This window comes from Lithobates pipiens, unplaced genomic scaffold (genome assembly GCF_037356315.1).
Source record: "Lithobates pipiens isolate NorthernLeopardFrog02 unplaced genomic scaffold, aLitPip1_a1.2 Scaffold_13, whole genome shotgun sequence".
Classification (NCBI taxonomy): domain Eukaryota; kingdom Metazoa; phylum Chordata; class Amphibia; order Anura; family Ranidae; genus Lithobates; species Lithobates pipiens.
Window position 1 is genome coordinate 262,364,921 of NW_027507718.1, and position 18,520 is coordinate 262,383,440.

General features: G+C 38.5%; 1 protein-coding gene across 5 annotated transcripts in view; it reads left to right on the top strand.

Annotated features, from left to right (window-relative positions):
- The window catches only part of BMPR1B (bone morphogenetic protein receptor type 1B), a 677,368-nt gene that overhangs the window by 504,031 nt on the left and 154,817 nt on the right, over positions 1–18,520 (top strand). For all 5 annotated transcript variants that reach the window (XM_077476573.1, XM_077476572.1, XM_077476577.1 and 2 more), the window contains one exon: positions 9,866–10,067. In XM_077476573.1, the coding sequence (XP_077332699.1) occupies positions 9,995–10,067 (73 nt within the window). In that variant the 5' untranslated portion in view covers positions 9,866–9,994. The remainder of the gene's footprint in view (positions 1–9,865; positions 10,068–18,520) is intronic.

An 18,520-nucleotide genomic window follows, 5' to 3' on the forward strand; every position in this document is an offset into this window, starting at 1 on the left:
TGTGACAACAATATCACAAATTCTCCACAAATGTGGCATTTATGGGATAGCTGCAAGAAAAAAGCCACTCCTCAAGAAATTTCACATGCAGTCACAACCAAGCTTTGCAAAAACCCACCTTAAAGATGCAAAAAAGTGCTTTGGTCAGATGAGACAAAAATTTAATTATTTGGCCTCAACACCAAACGATATTTCTGGCAGAAATCCAAAACAACTCACTATCCAAATTACACCATTCCTACAGTAAAGCGTGGCGGTGGTAATATCCTGATATGGGGGTGTTTCTCTGAAGCAGGAACTGGAGCACTTGTCGGTAGGGATGGTCCCACGAATCGAGTCGAACATCAGTTGTTCGCCTGTTCGCGGAAGTCCGAACATTATGGGGTGGTCACGGCAAATTGGCATGCCGCAGAACTCCCAATAATGTGAGATCGCAGTGCATTGATATCTGATGATTGGCCAAAGCATGCATTTGACCTGCATGCATTGGCCAATCACAGCGTGCTCTGCTGTAAGAGCTATGATTGGCCAAAGGCAGGGGGTCTTTAGCCAATCACAGCTCAGGGGGCTAAGTCCACACCCCACACTATATAAGGCTGGTTACACGGTGGCCGTATATAATGTAATGATTGAGATAATGTTAGCTAGAAGTAGGTTGGTTAGTGGTGTGCGGCAGTTTAGTATATATATATATATATATATATATATATATATATATATATATATATAGAGTATTCAGTGTAGTGTAGACTATATATACAGTATAGGCAGTGTATTAATATATATACAGTGTCTGACAAAAGTGAGTACACCCCTCACATTTTTGTAAATATTTTATTTATCTTTTCATGTGACAACATTGAAGAAATTACACTTTGCTACAATGTAAAGTAATGAGTACAGCTTGTATAACAGTATAAATTTGCTGTCCCCTCAAATAACTCAGCATGCAGCCATTAATGTCTAAACCACTGGCAACAAAAGTGAGTACACCCCTAAGTGAAAATGTCCAAATTGGGCCCAATTAGTCATTTTCCCTCCCTGGTGTCATGTGACTCGTTAGTGTTACAAGGTCTCAGGTGTGGATGAGGAACAGGTGTGTTAAATTTGGTGTTATCACTCTCACTCATACTGGTCACTGGAAGTTAAGCATGGCACTCCGTGGCAAAGAACTGCCTAAGGATCTGAAAAAAATAATTGTTGCTCTACTTAATCACTTTAACCCCAGAAGATTTTACCCCCTTCCTGACCAGAGTACCTTTTTGGCACTGTGTCAATTTAACTGACAATTGCGTGGTCAAGCAATGCTGTACCCAAACAAAATTTGCGTCATTTTTTTCCCACAGATAGAGCTTTCTTTTGGTGGTATTTGACCACCTCTGTGGTTTATATTTTTATTTTTTAAAACAATATTTTTTACTTTTTGCTATAATAAATATCCCCCATTTAAAAAACAACAAAATTCTTCATCAGTTTGGGCCAATATGTATTCTTCTACATATTTTTGTTAAAAAAATCACAATAAGCGTATATTGATTAGTTTGCGCACAAGATTTATGCAATTTTTATGCCAATTTTATTATTTTTTTTACTAGTAATGGCGGTGATCTGTGATTTTTAGCGGTATTGCGACATTGTGGTGCACAGATTGGACACTTTTGACACTTTTTTGGGACCATTGACATTTATAGAGTGATCAGTGCTATAAATATGCACTGATTACTTTATAAATCTCACTGGCAGGGAAGGGGTTAACACTAGGGGACAATCAAGGGGTTAACTGTGTGTTCCCTCACTGCCTTCTAACTGTGTTCTTACTTTGTAGGAACTCAAGATCTGTCTCCTCTCCTCTGACAGCACAGGGATGTGTGTGTTTACACACACACATCCCTGTGCTGGCTCTCGTGCATGCGATCGTGCATGGCCTGCGGCAATAGCGCCCACTGTCCACGCTCATTGGGTCTCCAGTGACGCTCACGTGCCCTCTGGTAGCTCTCCTGGGCAAAGCTGTATATATACAGGATTTCTCCCAGGAGAGCCATTCTGCCACATTATATCTGCGTGTGCTAGTCAGGAACTAGATAAAGATCGTCTAGGTTTTTCACAATTCCTTTATTAAAAAAGAAAAAAAAGTGTCCTGCAATGTACATCCATCATCAATCACGCCGCCCGACAGACCCGAAAAATAGAAAACAAAACGAACAAAAAAAAACACGAAAATATGGGAGACCTCCCGGTGACTGCTGTCTTTTCACTGTGACAGCTGCTATATAGGCAAGGGCGGGGCCACCTGGTGATGTAACCGAGTGAACCCACCCCTTCTGGCGGCATTTTCCTTTTTTAATAAAGGAATTGTCAAGAACTGTCTTTTGTGTTTTTTAATTTTTTACACTTTTTTGGTGAATGGGTAGGGATACAATGTACCCCATACCCATTCACATGGAGGGGTGGGATCTGGGGGCTCCCTTGTCAAAGGGGGCTTCCATATTGAGATAAGCCCAACGCCCACAGACCCCCCACAACCACCGGGCAAGGGTTGTAGGGATGAGGCTCTTGTTTCCATCAAAATGGGGACAAGGTGCTTTGCTTTGGGGGACCTCAAAGCACCCTCTCCATGTTGAGGGCATGTGGCCTGGTATGGTTCAGGGGGGGGAATCTATATTTCTTGGAGCAGGAAATACATTACAGCCGCAAGCAATTTTGAATTACTTTTATTCCTTTAGAAATGTAATTTTACTGTGGGACAGATGTTTCACTTTAAGCATTCTTAAAATCACTGCTCCTGAAAAAAACTGTCATTTTAAAAACTTTTTTTTTTTGCTGGAAAATTACTTAGAACCACCCAAACATTATATATATATATTTTTTTTCTAACACCCTAGAGAATAAAATGGCAGTTGTTGCAATACTTTTTGTCACACCATATTTGTGCACCGGTCTTACAAGCACACTTTTTTTGGAAGAAATACATTTTTTTTGAATTACAAAATAAGACAACAGTAAAGTTAGCCCAATTTTTTTATATTGTGAAAGATAATGTTACGCCAAAATTGATACCCAGCATGCCATGCTTCAAATTTGTGCAGCTCGTGGAATGGCAAAAAACGTTTACCCTTAAAAATCTCTATATGCGACGTTTAAAACATTTTACAGGTTGCATGTTTTGAGTTACAGAGGAGGTCTATGGCTAGAATTATTGCTCTTGCTCTACCGATCACGGTGATACCTTACATGTGTGGTTTCATATGTGGCCTCTACTCACGTATTCATTCGCTTCTGCACGTGAGCTCAACGGGACGGGGCACGTTAACATTTTTTTATATTATTTTAAAATATAAAAATATAAAATTTAAAAAAAATTCTTATTTATTTTACCTTTATTTTTTTATTTTTACACTGTTCTTTAAAAAAAAAAAAGTGTCACTTTTATTCCCATTACAAGGAATGCAAACATCCCTTGTAATAAAAAAAAAGCATGACAGGACCTCTTAAATACGAGATCTGAGGTCAAAAAGACCTCAGATATCCTTTATACACTAAAATGCAATAAAAAAAAGTAGCTATGGGTGGAAGTGACATTTTGACATCGCTTCCGCCCTCCAATGGTATGGAGACAGGTGGGGGCCATCTTCCCCTCACTCCATACCGCAGACGGGAGCAGACGTGATGGCCCCTGCCACTGTCAGCGGCTCTGGTAAGTGGAGGAGGGCACTGGAGTGCAGCGGGAGGGGGGCCTCTCTCCCACCACTGATGAAAGTGATCTCGCTGTGAATCCCCCACAGAGACCATTTTATCTGAAAGCGAACCGCCCGCTGAAGAAGAGGATACCAGGATTATGGCAGCTAGCTGCTGCCATAACAACGATACCCCTCTTCAAACAGCCGACGTATAACGACGGCGGGCAGTCTTTAATAGGGTTTTCATGTCTTTGGACCATCCATACTTGTCAGGATAGAAGGAAAAATGTATGGGGCAAAATACCATTGAATTCTTGGGAAAATCTGCTGCCCTCTGCCAGAAAGTTCTCAATGAGAAGAAGGTTTACCTTCCAACATAACAATGACCCCAAATCACACAGCAAAAATGATCACACAGTGGTTGAAGGAGAAAAAGGTGAATGTCCTTGCATGGCCCCGTCAGAGCCCAGACTTAAACCCCATTGAATATCTGTGGGATGACTTGAAGACTGCAGTCCACAAATGGTCACCATTAAACCTAAGTGAATTTGAGCAGTTCTGCAAAGAAAGATTGGACTGATATTGCAAAGTCTAGATGTGCAAAGTTAGTGAAGATATATCCCAACAGACTAAAGGCCGTAATTAAAGCAAAATGTGGTTCAACAAAATACTGGCACAAGGGGGTGATCCTTTTCCAACTCGATTCTGTTTTTGATTTTTTTTTTCTGAAATGTTGGTGTTCTATCTTTCATGTTATAAGTTGTCAAAAAAGGGTTAAAATCCTGCGCTTATCCTACTCTCCTGGTGATGGGAAGTGTGGAGAAATCAAACACATAAATAAATAAATGAAAATATATAGATAAAGAAAAGCTGCAACCTAAAAGGTCCGAACTCCTACCATAAGCATAGATAATTAAAAGAAACAGGTGCACTAATCTAAAAGAATATTCACAGTGCAAAATACACATGACATAATTTAAGGGAATAAAGTCCATTCCTACAAAAACTAGTGTATAAAAAAAAATAAAAAAAAATCATGAAATGACTCATAAAGTGAAAATTATATGATTCAGTTAATAAAAAGTGCAAAAAAAATGTGCATGAAAAATGTCTAACTGACAAACCCTTATACAAAAGGGAACTGAGTTAACCAAATATGTAAAAAAATTCTGTGCTCTTGAAGGGAATTGGGTGAACCAAATATAAGGGAACTTCAGTGCTCTTCAAAACTGAAAGGGGTTTATTTACTAAAGGCAAATCCACTTTGCACTACAAGTGCACTGCAAGTGCATTTGAAAGTTCACTGAAAGTGCACTTGGAAGTCCACTCGCTGTAGATCTGAGTGGAAGAAATAAGGGGAAGCTCTGCTGATTTTATCATCCAATCACGTGCATGCTAAAATGCTGTTTTTTTTTCCAATTTTCCTTGCATGTCCCCCTCAGATCTACAGTGACTGCACTGCCAAGTGCACTTGTAGTGCAAAGTGGATTTACCTTTAGTAAATAACCCCCACTGACTATAACCTTTTCATGACTAAGCCTATTTCTGACATTTGGTGTTTACAAGTTAAAATCACTATTTTTTGCTAGAAAATTACTTAGAACCCCCAAACATTATATATATTTTTTAGCAGAGAATCTAAAGAATAAAATGTTGCAATATTTTATGTCACACTGTATTTGTGCAGTGGTGTTTTAAACGCAACTTTTTGGGAAAAGGGACACTTTCATGAATTAAAAAAAAAAAAACACTATAGTTATCATAATTTTTTTGTATAATGTGAAAAATTATGTTATGCCGAGTAAATAGATACCAAACATGTCACGCTTTATAATTGCACACACTCATGGAATGGCAACAAAGTTTGGTACCTATAATCTCCATAGGTGACGCTTGAATTTTTTTTACAGTTACCAGGTTAGAGTTACAGTGGAGGTCTAATGCTAGAATTATTGTTCTCGCTCTGACATGTGTGATTTGAACACCATTTACATATGCGGGCGCGACTTCCGTATGCGTTTTCTTTGCTGTGCGAGCTCGCAGTGACGGGGCGCTTTGAAAAAAAATAGTTTTCTTATTTATTTTTATATTATTTATTGTGTTTTTAAAAAATATATAAATTTTGATCACTTTTATTACTGTCACAAGGAATGTAAACATCCCTAGGTGGTGAGAGGTACTCTTTATGGAGGTATCAGGGGTCTAAAAGACCTCCAATCCCTCCTTTACACTTCAAAGTATTCAGATCGCCAAAAACGGTGTATCTGAATACTGTATATTTTTTAAAATCCAGCGCCATTGGCAGCCAAGTAAACAGGAAGTGACGCTGTGACGTCGCTTCCGTGTTTACATCCAGGAGACTGGTCACTAGCCGCCAGAAGTGGCAGATGTCCGAACGTGCCTTCCGATGGAATGGGAGACACAGGAAGAGCGGTGGAAGGTGGAGTGAGGAGGGACGTCCCCTCCCGCTCCTCCGGTATAACAGCCGAGCAGCTTTTAGCCGCATCGTTGTTATACCTGGAAAGCCAATCGCCCGATCTACAAAACGGTACTGGGATGATGCCTGCAGCTGCGGGCATCATCCCGGTATAGCCCCCAAAATCCGAGTATGCACATATGCCTACGCTGAGCGGGAAGGGGTTAATATCCCATAACCACATAAATTCACTTTTTACCAGGTAGCAGTAGTCTCAAGCATTGGATATTAATCCCACCATGCTCCAACAGACTGGGCTGTAAAAACGAACCAAATTCCAGATAACAGCTGGGAAAGGAGACTCCTGACTCACTGTATTATTTTCTTGTTCCAGTTTTACTATTTCCTGGTTCACATTTACTGCTTCCTGACTCGCTGTCCTAATAAGTTGACAGAGATGATGATTCTGGCTCACTGTTGAAGGAGCAACCTGTTCAAAGACCATAGCTGAACCAGAAAAGAATGTTGTCATCTGCCTAGCTGCACAGAGTACCAGTGGCATATACATAACACAACTGGCTGAACAGGATTGTACAATTTGAAAGTAAAGTATTTAAAAAATATCGAAATCTTCCCCCTGCCATACCCCAATTTTGCAGTCTAAATTGTGTTCATTCACAAAGTTTGCTTATGACTGGTCCTATGAACCACTCTCAGCCATTGCCCTATGGAATTCTGTCTGTAAATTTCCTATAAACTTTAGTAATATGTAAGGTTATATTTTATTGGCATATTGCATTCAGAGTTGAACGTGTGTGGAAGTGTAACCTGATAAAATCAAATATCCATATTGTAATAAATCTAATATCTGCCTAACTACTTTACTAGTGGGGCTTTTCACATGATAGTGTTGTGGGTGTAAATATAATTATTAACTCTTCCCGCTTCCATAAAAACCACACAGCTTTTTGTTTACAGTTTTGTTAGAAATAAAATTGCCCCAACGTTTGCCAACATCTTAAATGTTTTTAAGATTTATACCTTATTATTTGTCATTAAAGTACATATGAATTCATATGAATTGAATCCTGTGGAAACATAGCAAATACAGGCATACCCCACTTTTAAGTACACAATGGGGTTTATTTACTAAAGCTGGAAAGTGAAAAATCAGGCTCACTTCTGCATAGAAACCAATGAGCTTCCAGGGTTTAGTACCAAAGCTTAATTGAACAAGCTGGGGTTAGACGCTCATTGGTTTCTATGCAGAAGTGAGCCTGATTTTTCACTTTCCAGCTTTAGTAAATAAACCCCATTGCGTACTTAAAAGTGGGGTATGCCTGTAGTATGCTTACTATACATTTACTTTTTTTTTGTAAAACAAGGACCGTAAAGTAGCTTTTCTTGAAAGGTTATTCTGGGTCACGAGATGGCAAAGCTTTTTTACTGTAGAGCTTCCTGATAGCAGGAGGCAAGCACTAGATATCGTCACACAGTGTATTTCCTGCTGTGTGTGCTGCATTCCAAGAGCTGATGCTACAATCCAGAAGGAGGTTCCTACCACTGCTTACGCTCTGCTCACAGGGCTATAAGCTGCCATTTGATAGCAATGATTTGACCAGGAGCCCCTGTGAATCACCCAGGCATGGTGTGTGCCAGGGAAACAGGCTATGGGAGATGCAGGCAAGCTATGTGTGGACACAGCATCCTGTATCTTCTAACAGTAAGCCAATGGATGTGAACTGACCATGGAGGTATGGATGTGCTATAGTTAGTTTATATAAAGATGGAGCTATACTCACCTTCTCTCCAGCACTGTGATGTCTCAGGGCTCTGTGCCAGCTGCTGACATCTTCACCTAGGTGGCTTCCAAGTATCAATCCCCTGCTGGGCAAGTGCAAGAATTTAATCATCTTGGCATAGCCAAAATTCTATCCTGACACTCTTAAACCACGTACATGGGGACTACACTAGAGCCCAAACCCGCCTCCTTCTTCAATTGACTACGGCTGCTAAGCAGACCATCGCCTGAAAAACCCCGAATCTCCATATAGCTGAAATTAAAAATAGAGTGACCCAAGCTATGATCCACAGTAAAATCGAGGCAACGTTATTAGAACACGTCCCTCACCACTCTCGAATTTGGACACCTTGGGCAGATAACTTTCTCCTTGCAAATTTCGACACAAGCCTACTTGTACCATGACTCTAGTTCTCACTACGTTTGAATGGTTTGATGGTCCTCTGGGCTCCCGTGCGGTCCCTCCGACACTGACACTTTCTCTCTCTTTCTATCCTTCTTACTCTGGCTATCTCTCTGCTTTCTCCTTTGTCCTCTCCCCCCTCTCTTTCTCCTTACCCTCTGGCTAAAAATTCTCTGGATATGTTCCTTGTGACCAGAACAAGGTCCTTAGACTGACTATCCCCCGTACCCTACACCCCCCTGTACCGTTACAATTTGATTACAGTCATATCTTGATACTGGGTCGGGGGCTTCCCTCTTTGGTACTGGATATCCCCATAACAAGTGTATCATTGCTTCTCCTTGTTCCAAAATAGAGTGCGCTAGTAATTTGTTTGGAGCTGTACTGTTACCGTGGTATATGTACTATGGGTTTTTTTTTATACCGTGTGTTATGAATCGTACTCGCAGATCTGATTACCTCTGTTTGTATCCTGTGTTCTTACGTTATTCACAATAAAAAGTTTGAAACAAAAAAAATTCTATCCTGAGCTGCGTGTGCACTGTTCAGTATATAGTGTGGACAGGCAGGTAAAAAAACTTTAATGCCTGTCTCGTTGCAATTTTTTTTTTTATTAAAGTTCCACTTTAAGGAAGCAAGGGGACTGGCAGGATCAACCAGGCAGTTGATATGAAAGGAGACAATACACAGAAAGCAAACTTCAATAAAGTAGTAAACAGTAAATAAAGAGAAGCACACACACGGCTAAATAAAATATTTTTATGGTAACATACACTTTAAATCCAAATTACCATGTTATTTTTTTTTTTTTATATTATGCTTAATGCATTATTCATTTAGATTGTATATGGCGTGCAAGATTAAAAAGGTGTCTTCATTTTATTATAATTGTTATAACAGGTATTTTATGATCATTTTAATGGTTCCCATAAAATCCACAGTGTGCTATTTATTCTATTTATTGCTAAACCAACAATTTATAGTTGTTCAGACAGCCGATCAATCACATAAAAAAAAAATTGTTAGACATCTGGGTAATATAGTAGAAATCACATACATTAGCAAGATATTAATAAAGGAAAAGCTGCTAATATGTGTCAACAGCACAATAAATACAAACACGTCGGCAAATGCTATAGGATGTTAGAGCCCATGTTTCCCTAAATTCTATTGAACAGTACATGTTTTATTTAAAAGATGTGCAGACGCAAGTTGTTTTTTTTATCATTTAACTTCCAATTACACACGATTAAATGTAACAACCCATAAAACATTTGATTAGAGGGTTTTACAAGCTCCTGGGCGTAGAATCAACTTCAACTTGATATGAAGTGTGTGGGGGAGGAGGTGTGTGCAGTGCTGAAGAGGTTAATAGCTTTTGTCAAGATAAGGCGAGGAAGTCTACACAAACTCTCATCTGGGCAGTCAATCACAGCTTCTGTTTTTAGCAATAAGGTCTAGCTTGGGATCTCTTTGTTGTGTTCCCCCCACGAGGAGGTGATCAGTTGAGCTCTATGTGGTGACAGAACTTGCTTGTAACAGGCTTGCCTTTCACATTCTCCTCACAGGCTCCCCAGCAGACTTTTCGCAGGATCTGAGCTGTGCTTGGATTTGAGGACTAAGAGAAATACAGAGAGAGATTGGACTTTACATCCCCCAGGATTAAGCATCAAGCCTGCAGTTCTTCTGCAATAGGAATGGGCTGGTTTGAGGACCCAAGCTGGCAGTTGCATGTTTCCCTGATAATGCTCCTGTCCCTGCATACCAGAGGTAAGATTGGAAGGCATTTCAGTGATAAAATGTATCTTTATGTTACACGCTCTTCTCGTTCTACTTAATCCATGTTGGGGCTGGAATCACAAAAAGCTGTAACTTTTATAGTGCCAGTCCTAAAAGACATACTTGTTCCCTTCTTGTGTAGAGAGTGATGCTCTGGATACTGTTAGAAGGATTTTGAGCTGCCAAACAGTCTTATCTTGTGTTACATTCACATTTGCTTTACGTCAACTCATGTGAAGTCATGTTTAGCTGCTGTACATGGTTTCTTAAACAGCACGCGCCTTCCCTGTGACACTGCGGACCATAATTCAGAACATATTGCATGTTAATCTGATGTTTAGGAAAACAAACCTTCTATTGACTGGAGAAGAATGTACAAAGCTAGTGATGTAATGCTCCAGGCTACTAATATTGACAAACCAGTTATTGTGTATGAAACCCATTTCATAATATTATCTGAGACTCCTGATTTCCTTTGGATTGTTCTACTTTGTTATTTGGATTTCAGGGAGATAATAATTCATGTCACTTTGCAAGTTTTCCTTTAATCTGTGTGAAGATTTTTTTTTTTTGTGCTATGAATTAGTGTGTCTCGGCAAGCACTACAGGGTTCCTTCATGGAATAACAATCCTGCCCCCCCCCCTCTGAAACCCACACTGAGTCCTAGCAGTGCAGCATCATTAACACTTTAAGACTACGATTTTTACTCTGTTGAGACATTACCCTTATTCAGAAAAATTTGGGGGAAAAATGTATATATATATATAAGATCAATAGATATAGATCTATAGATATATAGATCTATATCTATAGATCTATAGATCTATATATCTATATATATATATATATATATATATATATATATATATATATAGATCTATAGATATAGATCTATATATATATATATATATATATATCTATCTATATATATAGACATATCTATATATATATATATATATATATATATATATAGAGAGAGAGAGAGAGAGAGAGATGTATATAGATCTATCTATCTATCTATCTATCTATCTATCTATCTATCTATCTATCTATCTATATATATTTCTTACTTTTTTAGCAATAAGTGGTGAGGTGTGCCTTTAAGGTATTTATAATGTATATACTACACACAAAACAGTATTGCCATTTACACTGTTTCTTACAAATGTGTTGTATAATGTTTGCAGTAGTTAATGCTAACAAGTTTGATATACATTTCACATGTAATATAAATAAAAACGCATACTTTCTGTGTAGTGGGCATTGGATATAGCTGAGTAAAATTTCAAACAGTCGAGCAAGACTGTGTTATGTCTTGACTTAAATATTTTTTTTATTTGCTTCTCTACAATATAGACATTATAAGTTGTGGATGTTATAATGACCCTGTCTACAACCGATGCTTTTGATGTTGCATTACATTTTGTACTCATGATTCCTATGGAACTATGTAAGTTTGTGTAACGTGTTATGTGAGGTTAGTAATGATGGCTGGGCTAGTAAGTTTGGAGAATTTTCCCTAAGAATAACAGTCAGAGGCAAAACTTTTCTGAGAACAGTGTGGATACAATAGTTATATAAAGATGAAATTTCAGTATTGGAATTTGGATTATCTTGGATATAACCAATTCCAAAAACTTTTCCCCAGGAAACTGTAACAGACCATAGCAAAACATATAACACGAAATCAAGTATTTTGTTATCACTGACAATTGTAGCAACTGGAATTACATTTTACATATAGTTGTTTATAGGTATTAATATTGTAGACATCTTGTAAGCAGGATTTACTTTTTAGTTTTTTTTTTATTATTGTGGGTAATTTAAGTGACAACTAGTAAGTAAAAGACATAAAATGCAAGTGGTTGTTTACAGTGTGGTGTGCATTGAGTTGTTGATGGGTTGGGAAGTACAATAGCCTTTTTCTGGTATGGAATCTCATCCAATGGAGCAATTATGATCACCTTTTCACACAGGATCTTAATCCTCCTTGAATAAATCATCTTGTGATGTGTGGCTCTGTAAAGGTTTTAGTGTGCACCAGAGGTCACATCCATTCATAATATCACAGTAGCAGTTCTTTATGTTTGTTTACAAAATTGACAAAGCAATAGGGATTCATAGTAGGGGGTAATCATTAACCAAAACAATCACTTAAGTGGTACAAAAAGTTTGTGTTTAGATCCATGAGAATACATTATTCATGTAAATGGAAATTGTTACTTTTTGGAGTATCCTTTAACCTAAAAGACCAGATGCCTTTTTTACAAAACGTAATGGTGACAAAGTTAAAGTGTGGTGGTAAAGATGGTAGTAGATATTTTGGTGGCTGGTGCTATATTTTAAATGGAGTGGATCACAACAGGAGTTGTTTTATATATAAATGACAAGTAAAGTAAACCATACATTGCATCACATCTGTAAAACAGATGCTAGTACTTTAGTTCACAAATCTAGGACCTTACATCTAAGGCTTTCTGGGAAAAAAACATTTTAAAGATTAAGTGTTTTATTGTGTTAAAACAACCTCATGGGAGAATCAATTCGATCAGTGGGGCCCGCAATAATTTAGATTTTTTTTTGTTTTTTCTTATTCCACCTAATAAATTGAGTTTTTATCAATACCGTCATATTCATCACTTGTAACAGAGAGGTAGGCAATATGGGATACATGCAACTTCCCAATTAGTAATATACTAGACATTACTACCCATCATTTTTGGTGGTTTTGTTAAACTAGTATTTAAGTGGAATTGAAGTGACTAGTCCAAATATGTCAAGTTACTAACTTCCCGTGATATACTCTCACAGTGATAAGTAGGACTTTAACGGTAATACACAAAAGAGGGCTAGTTCATATGCTAATAGATTACCCTTGTTGAAAATGCTTCTGTAATTCCTGCTGTTCAATGAGCCCCTCCAATCAACATAAACATTGTAAATTCACCTCCTATGCCAGGGTTTTCACCTAATTTAAATCACAAATTCACAATCAGTCATGTTATTCACTTTGTAGTATTGCATGACATCTAGTGTAAGACGGGCCTCATCATTCACTTCCCCCATTCAGTCTATTGTGCCTGTGCATCTGTAATGAGTATGGGAATCTGTGCACAAGCTACATGCTTCTGTTTTGTATTCCACCAGCAATGTGATGCAGTGGTAAATTAAAATAAAAATAGGGACTGTAATCATCATTAGTGTATGTGTATTAGACAGTTTTAAACTGAGTAATCTTTTCAGTGTTCCTAGTCAATCAATACATTTAGGCAACTCTGTCACTATATGAAATTGAAAAAATAAATAAAATGCTAGTCTGTAAAGAAAAGGCTTAATACATACCTGTCCACCACCCACTTTGCTGATCTTCACTCTCTCCAAGCGCTGTTCAACCTTGAAAAACATTTGCATCCAACAGGAGTGTCAGACAACGTCTCCCCGTCTATGTGCTGTGTATCTTTTCTAGCCACTACATCACTACATGGCACAGTAGTGATATAGGGGCCCGTGGATGGAACCACAGAGCTCAGCGTGGGACTAGGCATTCAGTGTTACTGGAAATCTGTTGGATACAATAGAATTTTCAGCCAGTTTAGTTTTTTCTGTAAAGAAAAGATGAAGGGTGAGCCAGGATAGGTAAGTATTAACCTTTTTATTTACAGACTGGTCTTATATAAAAACTTTTTCCTCTAATGGCACAGTCTATCTAAAGGTTCATATGGCATCATCTGTAAAGTCTGTGAGTTTGTGCCAGAGTCTAAGTTAGGACTGGCATTTAAAGAGACTACTGAGAAGAGTAAATCTCTCCTTCTGAAAATGCTAGTTGCTGTCATAACCATAATGCTTTCTGGCTCATTAATTTAGATAGAAAATACAGGGATCAAGAGTTCCTACTTCACTCTGACTTTTTAATCTGCTTGCTTGCTACTACTGGTCAGTGACTCAGAAGTTATGGCATCCACAGACAGCCAGGTAATTGGCATTTTTAGAAGATCAGCAACAGCAGTGTGCATATTTCTTTTAGTACAGGTCCCCTTTAACTGCATTGTTACTTCATACCAATCTGTTCAATTCTATATGAAAAACCTTTCAAACAGACTAAACAGCTCTGCTGTATAATCAGCATTGTGTAGTGCACACTGACCTCTCGGTTGTATCTTATTGACTTATATTAACCACTTGCTTCCCAAGCCTATTCTGATACTTCTCTCCTACATGAAAAATGATAATTATTTTTGCTAGAAAACAATTTAGGACCCCCAAACATTATATATTTTTCAAGCAGAGACCCTAGAGAATGAAATGGTGGATGGTGCATATTTTTATGTTACACTATATTTGTACAGCGTTTTTTCAAGTGCATTTAAAAAAAAAATACAGATTAATGGGTTTTAAAAAGGGCGTAAAAAGATACCTAACATGTCACACTTTAAAAAGTGTTATTTTCATTGAGGAACCCGAAATTGGCAAAAATGCTTGCCACTTCCAGTTTCCTATACCATAGAGATCATCTGGGACCTTCCGCTCCTTGATGATCTCTAAGATCAGCTATGATCGGCCTTTCTTAGTTTGTTTAGCAAAAAATAAAAACCCCAATGGTGATCAAATACCACCAAAAGCAAGCTCTATTTGTTGGAAGAAAATTATAGAAATTTAGTTTGGGTATAGTGTTGCATGACCGCGTAATTGTCATTTAAAGTGCAACAGCACTGAAAGCTGAAGATTGTCCTGAGCAAGAAGGGGGTGAAAGTGTCCTGTATTGAAGTGGTTAATTGAAAAAGCTGAAGTTAGAAGCTGATTGGCTACAATGCAAAGCTTCAGTGCTCTAGTTTTAGTAAATCCCCTTCATTGTATAATATTCCTAATTCTATTATCATTAAATACTTAGAAGTTGCATAACCTAGACGTAACTTTGTGAAGTGTTGCTACAAATGACATCAATGCTTATAGGGAGTGAATGAGAAGTCAAGGATGTGAATCCTCTCATATCTTCAGTAACTTTTATTTTGTAAATGTTCATTGTGACAAAATGATTAAGCCAGGAAATCATATCATTGTCAAAACGATTTCTGTTATGTGTGTCTGTCATCAAGCACCAGATCCAACCATCAACACAGTTCATCAGTTTGTATGAAATTTGCGTATACAGCTGGATTTTGTCAGTGATTATGCAGTTAATGTGATGATACAGTTGATGGTCCAGGAAAGATACAGCCCATCTTGATTGAAAAGCTTTAGCTCTGACTTCTTTTGGCACTCTGTTGATAATCTGTATGCCAGTCTACAGCTGGTATGTCTATGGTAATGATAAATTACTTTAATCTGTCTATGTAAAAGTATACATAGAAAAGCTGAACTTTGAAATGACCCTGACAGTGACTAAAATGAAGCATAACCATCATAATAATTTTTAGACTAGCATTTCCAAAACTTTACTCATTTGTGTAAAAGAATCAAAAACTTCTGAAGTGCCCATATACAACCTTTACTATTAACTATACTATACGTTTAAAGTAGAACTGCATGAAAAAAAAAACATTTTATCCCATGCAGTGGGGCTATGCCTGTACTGCACGGGTTAACTACTCGTTTTGTCTAGGGGCACACCGAAAGGCTATACTTACTTGATCCTCTCAAAAAAAGTTCTCCCCCACATCCAGAGGTGGACTGTTCCTGCCATCCTCACGTCCAGAGCCGGTCTATGGGCGTGATGACATCAGGAACAGTCCATTCACAGGGCCGCTAGTGTGGCGGGGGGGGGGGGGGGCAGGAGCAGCAGGGATCAGTCTTGCTCTTGGAGGATCAGTGGATTAGGTACATATATCTCCGCTCTGCAATACCCTAGATAAAAACGAGAAGTTAACCGATGCAGTGCAGGCACAGCCACACTTGCATGGGAAAAAAAAAAAAGTGGTTGTAAAGACAGAAGGTTATATAACCTTTATGCATGATGATAAAAACCTTCTGAGTGCAGCCCCCCATCCCCGCTAATACTTAGTTGAGCCCCATCTCAAACCAGCGATGTGCAGGAGAGCCGAGGCTTTCTCAGCTCCCTCGCTTCTCATTGGCTTAATGTAGAGACAGCAGCGGAATCCATTGACTCCCATTGCTGTCAATCACAGTCAGCGAGAAGGGAGGGGGGCGGGGCGGACCTGTGCTCTTTGTGTCTTATGGACACACAACAGCAGCTTAAGAGCGAGTATGCACGAGTTTCCCCTATAGCGCATGGCTTGCTATGGGGGCACTTAACAGGGGGAAGCACCAGGAGTACCAACAGGGGGCCCCAGAAGAGTAGGATCAAGCATAGGTAAGAATGACATGTTTTCTTTTCTTTTTTTTACTTTTAGAATCACTTTACCTAACATAGTGGTATTAGGGAGCAGAGACTTTACTTTATCTGTGGGAACAATATGGAATTTCTAACAGGCGCAAGTGCCTCCACCTAATTGAGTCTTGAAGATATAAAGTACAGTCTCAGTTGTGAAAACGTGTCAGTTACAATAATCAAAAATCCACATGCTATTATATTTAAAAGTTCATATATTGAACAGTAGAAACAGGTAACATCCAATGAACCATTACACATTAAGCCGGACACACACTGGCTGAAAATCGGGCAGTCCAGTAGGAACCTGCTTACTTCCGGGTACATGTGGACCGCTGCCTGTTTGGCAGAAGCTGGTCTGTGTATTCTGGTGGGTTTCAGGGAGGGGCACAGGGAATCTCCCTGCTGTCAGGATTCAGTGTAACAGCAGGGGAGATCACCAGACCAATCCTGCTTGTCCTGGTAAGTGGATCTGTCAGTTTTTTTTCATTCAACCCATTGGTTAAATGAAAAAAAAAAAAAACATCAGTGTGAACCCAGCTTAATGTATGCTCAAAACAGAAGCAGTATGCACCGAATGCTGAAAGTGTGGCAGTGGCAAACTTGTACAATAAACTATGATAAATCATACATGATATATTGGGGTTCAGGCTGTTCATTAATTAAGCTAAGTGAATATTCACTATGTGGGGTGCATGTTGATAAAAAGGTGATACTGCATTCACTTTAAATACCCAGCCATGTGCAAGAGAAATTGAAAAAATTTGATTTTTGCAACATAAGGATCAAGTTATCTATGTGAACACAGTTTAACCTTGTTTACTGACATTTAATTTACTAAAGCAACCTTCAGTGCTTTAGTAAGCCAACCCTGTTGGTGCATGTACACAATTTTTCAAGGCTTTTTCTTAGTGGGAACGTGCATAAATGTATGTAATGTGCTGGAGTATAGGTGCTGGATGCTCTATTGATCATGGATGCTGGGAAATCTATTGTTGGTGGAAGGGATCTTTTTTTTGCGAGAGGGGGGTCAATTGTTACTGGTGGGGGACCTATTGTTGCTGAAGGGGGTCTTATGTTGCTGGGGGACAATTGTTGCTGGGAAGGACCTACTGTTGAGAGAGGGGTCTATTGTTGCTGGCTGTTAGTCTTTTGTTGCTGGGAGGGGGGTCCATTGTTGATAGCTACCATGGATCTATTCTACTGCCTCTTTTTATCATTAACAAATTATATACAAATTACTTAACACCATAAAAATTATACTAGGTTCTGTATATTCTAAAAGGAGCATTACTGGGAGGTAGGTAGAAGGTGGAACCAAGGAAAGGTGCTTAGAGGTGGTTAGGGGTCAGAGACAAGAGGTGACTCGGAAAGGGGAAGTTCCTGCACCCATTCTTTGATAAAACAAAGCCCTGCATTTCTTTCAAATCTTCCCCTCCTACTGTATATTGGGGAGGGCAGAGGACAAATTAGTGAAAGGAAGTTTAATGAACAAACATACTTTTCCTAGTCCAGAAGTACTCAACCTGTTTTCATAGAGTGGTTGCAATTCTTCGTATAGAACGAAAGAACAGAGGAGGTACTTTCCAAAAAAAGAGAACTAAACATAAAACATCCTTCAGTGCTTTATTGTTCTAGGTTTAACCTTTTCTTCTTTATGCAGTATCTCCTTTCATCTTTATCATTTGTCAGAGATAAAGATGAATGAAAGTGACTAAAAAAACTACTATGTGTCTGGTCATGTTTGTACTATCCACTGTTGGACCTCAATTTCACTTTTGACACTGTCAGTCATCAGCTTGTCTTAGAAACTACATGGTAGAGTAGAACTAGTGTTTTCTTATGGCCCCTGTCAGTCAAGTCTGATTGTTCCTTCCTGTCACATGGCAGTCATCTGCATTTTTCTCAACTGAATAGAAATTAATCCACCTTATTAACTGTTATTTTACCTTAATGCAAGTCTACTAGCAGTGATATATTCCATACTTCACTTCAATATATAATACGTATTATATAACATAACACCAGGACAATTTTCCTTATAAGTATAAAATGGAAGATTGCTGATTTTTCTAAATATTACATTTTACCATAGTTGTGTGTTCATGAAGGACTATT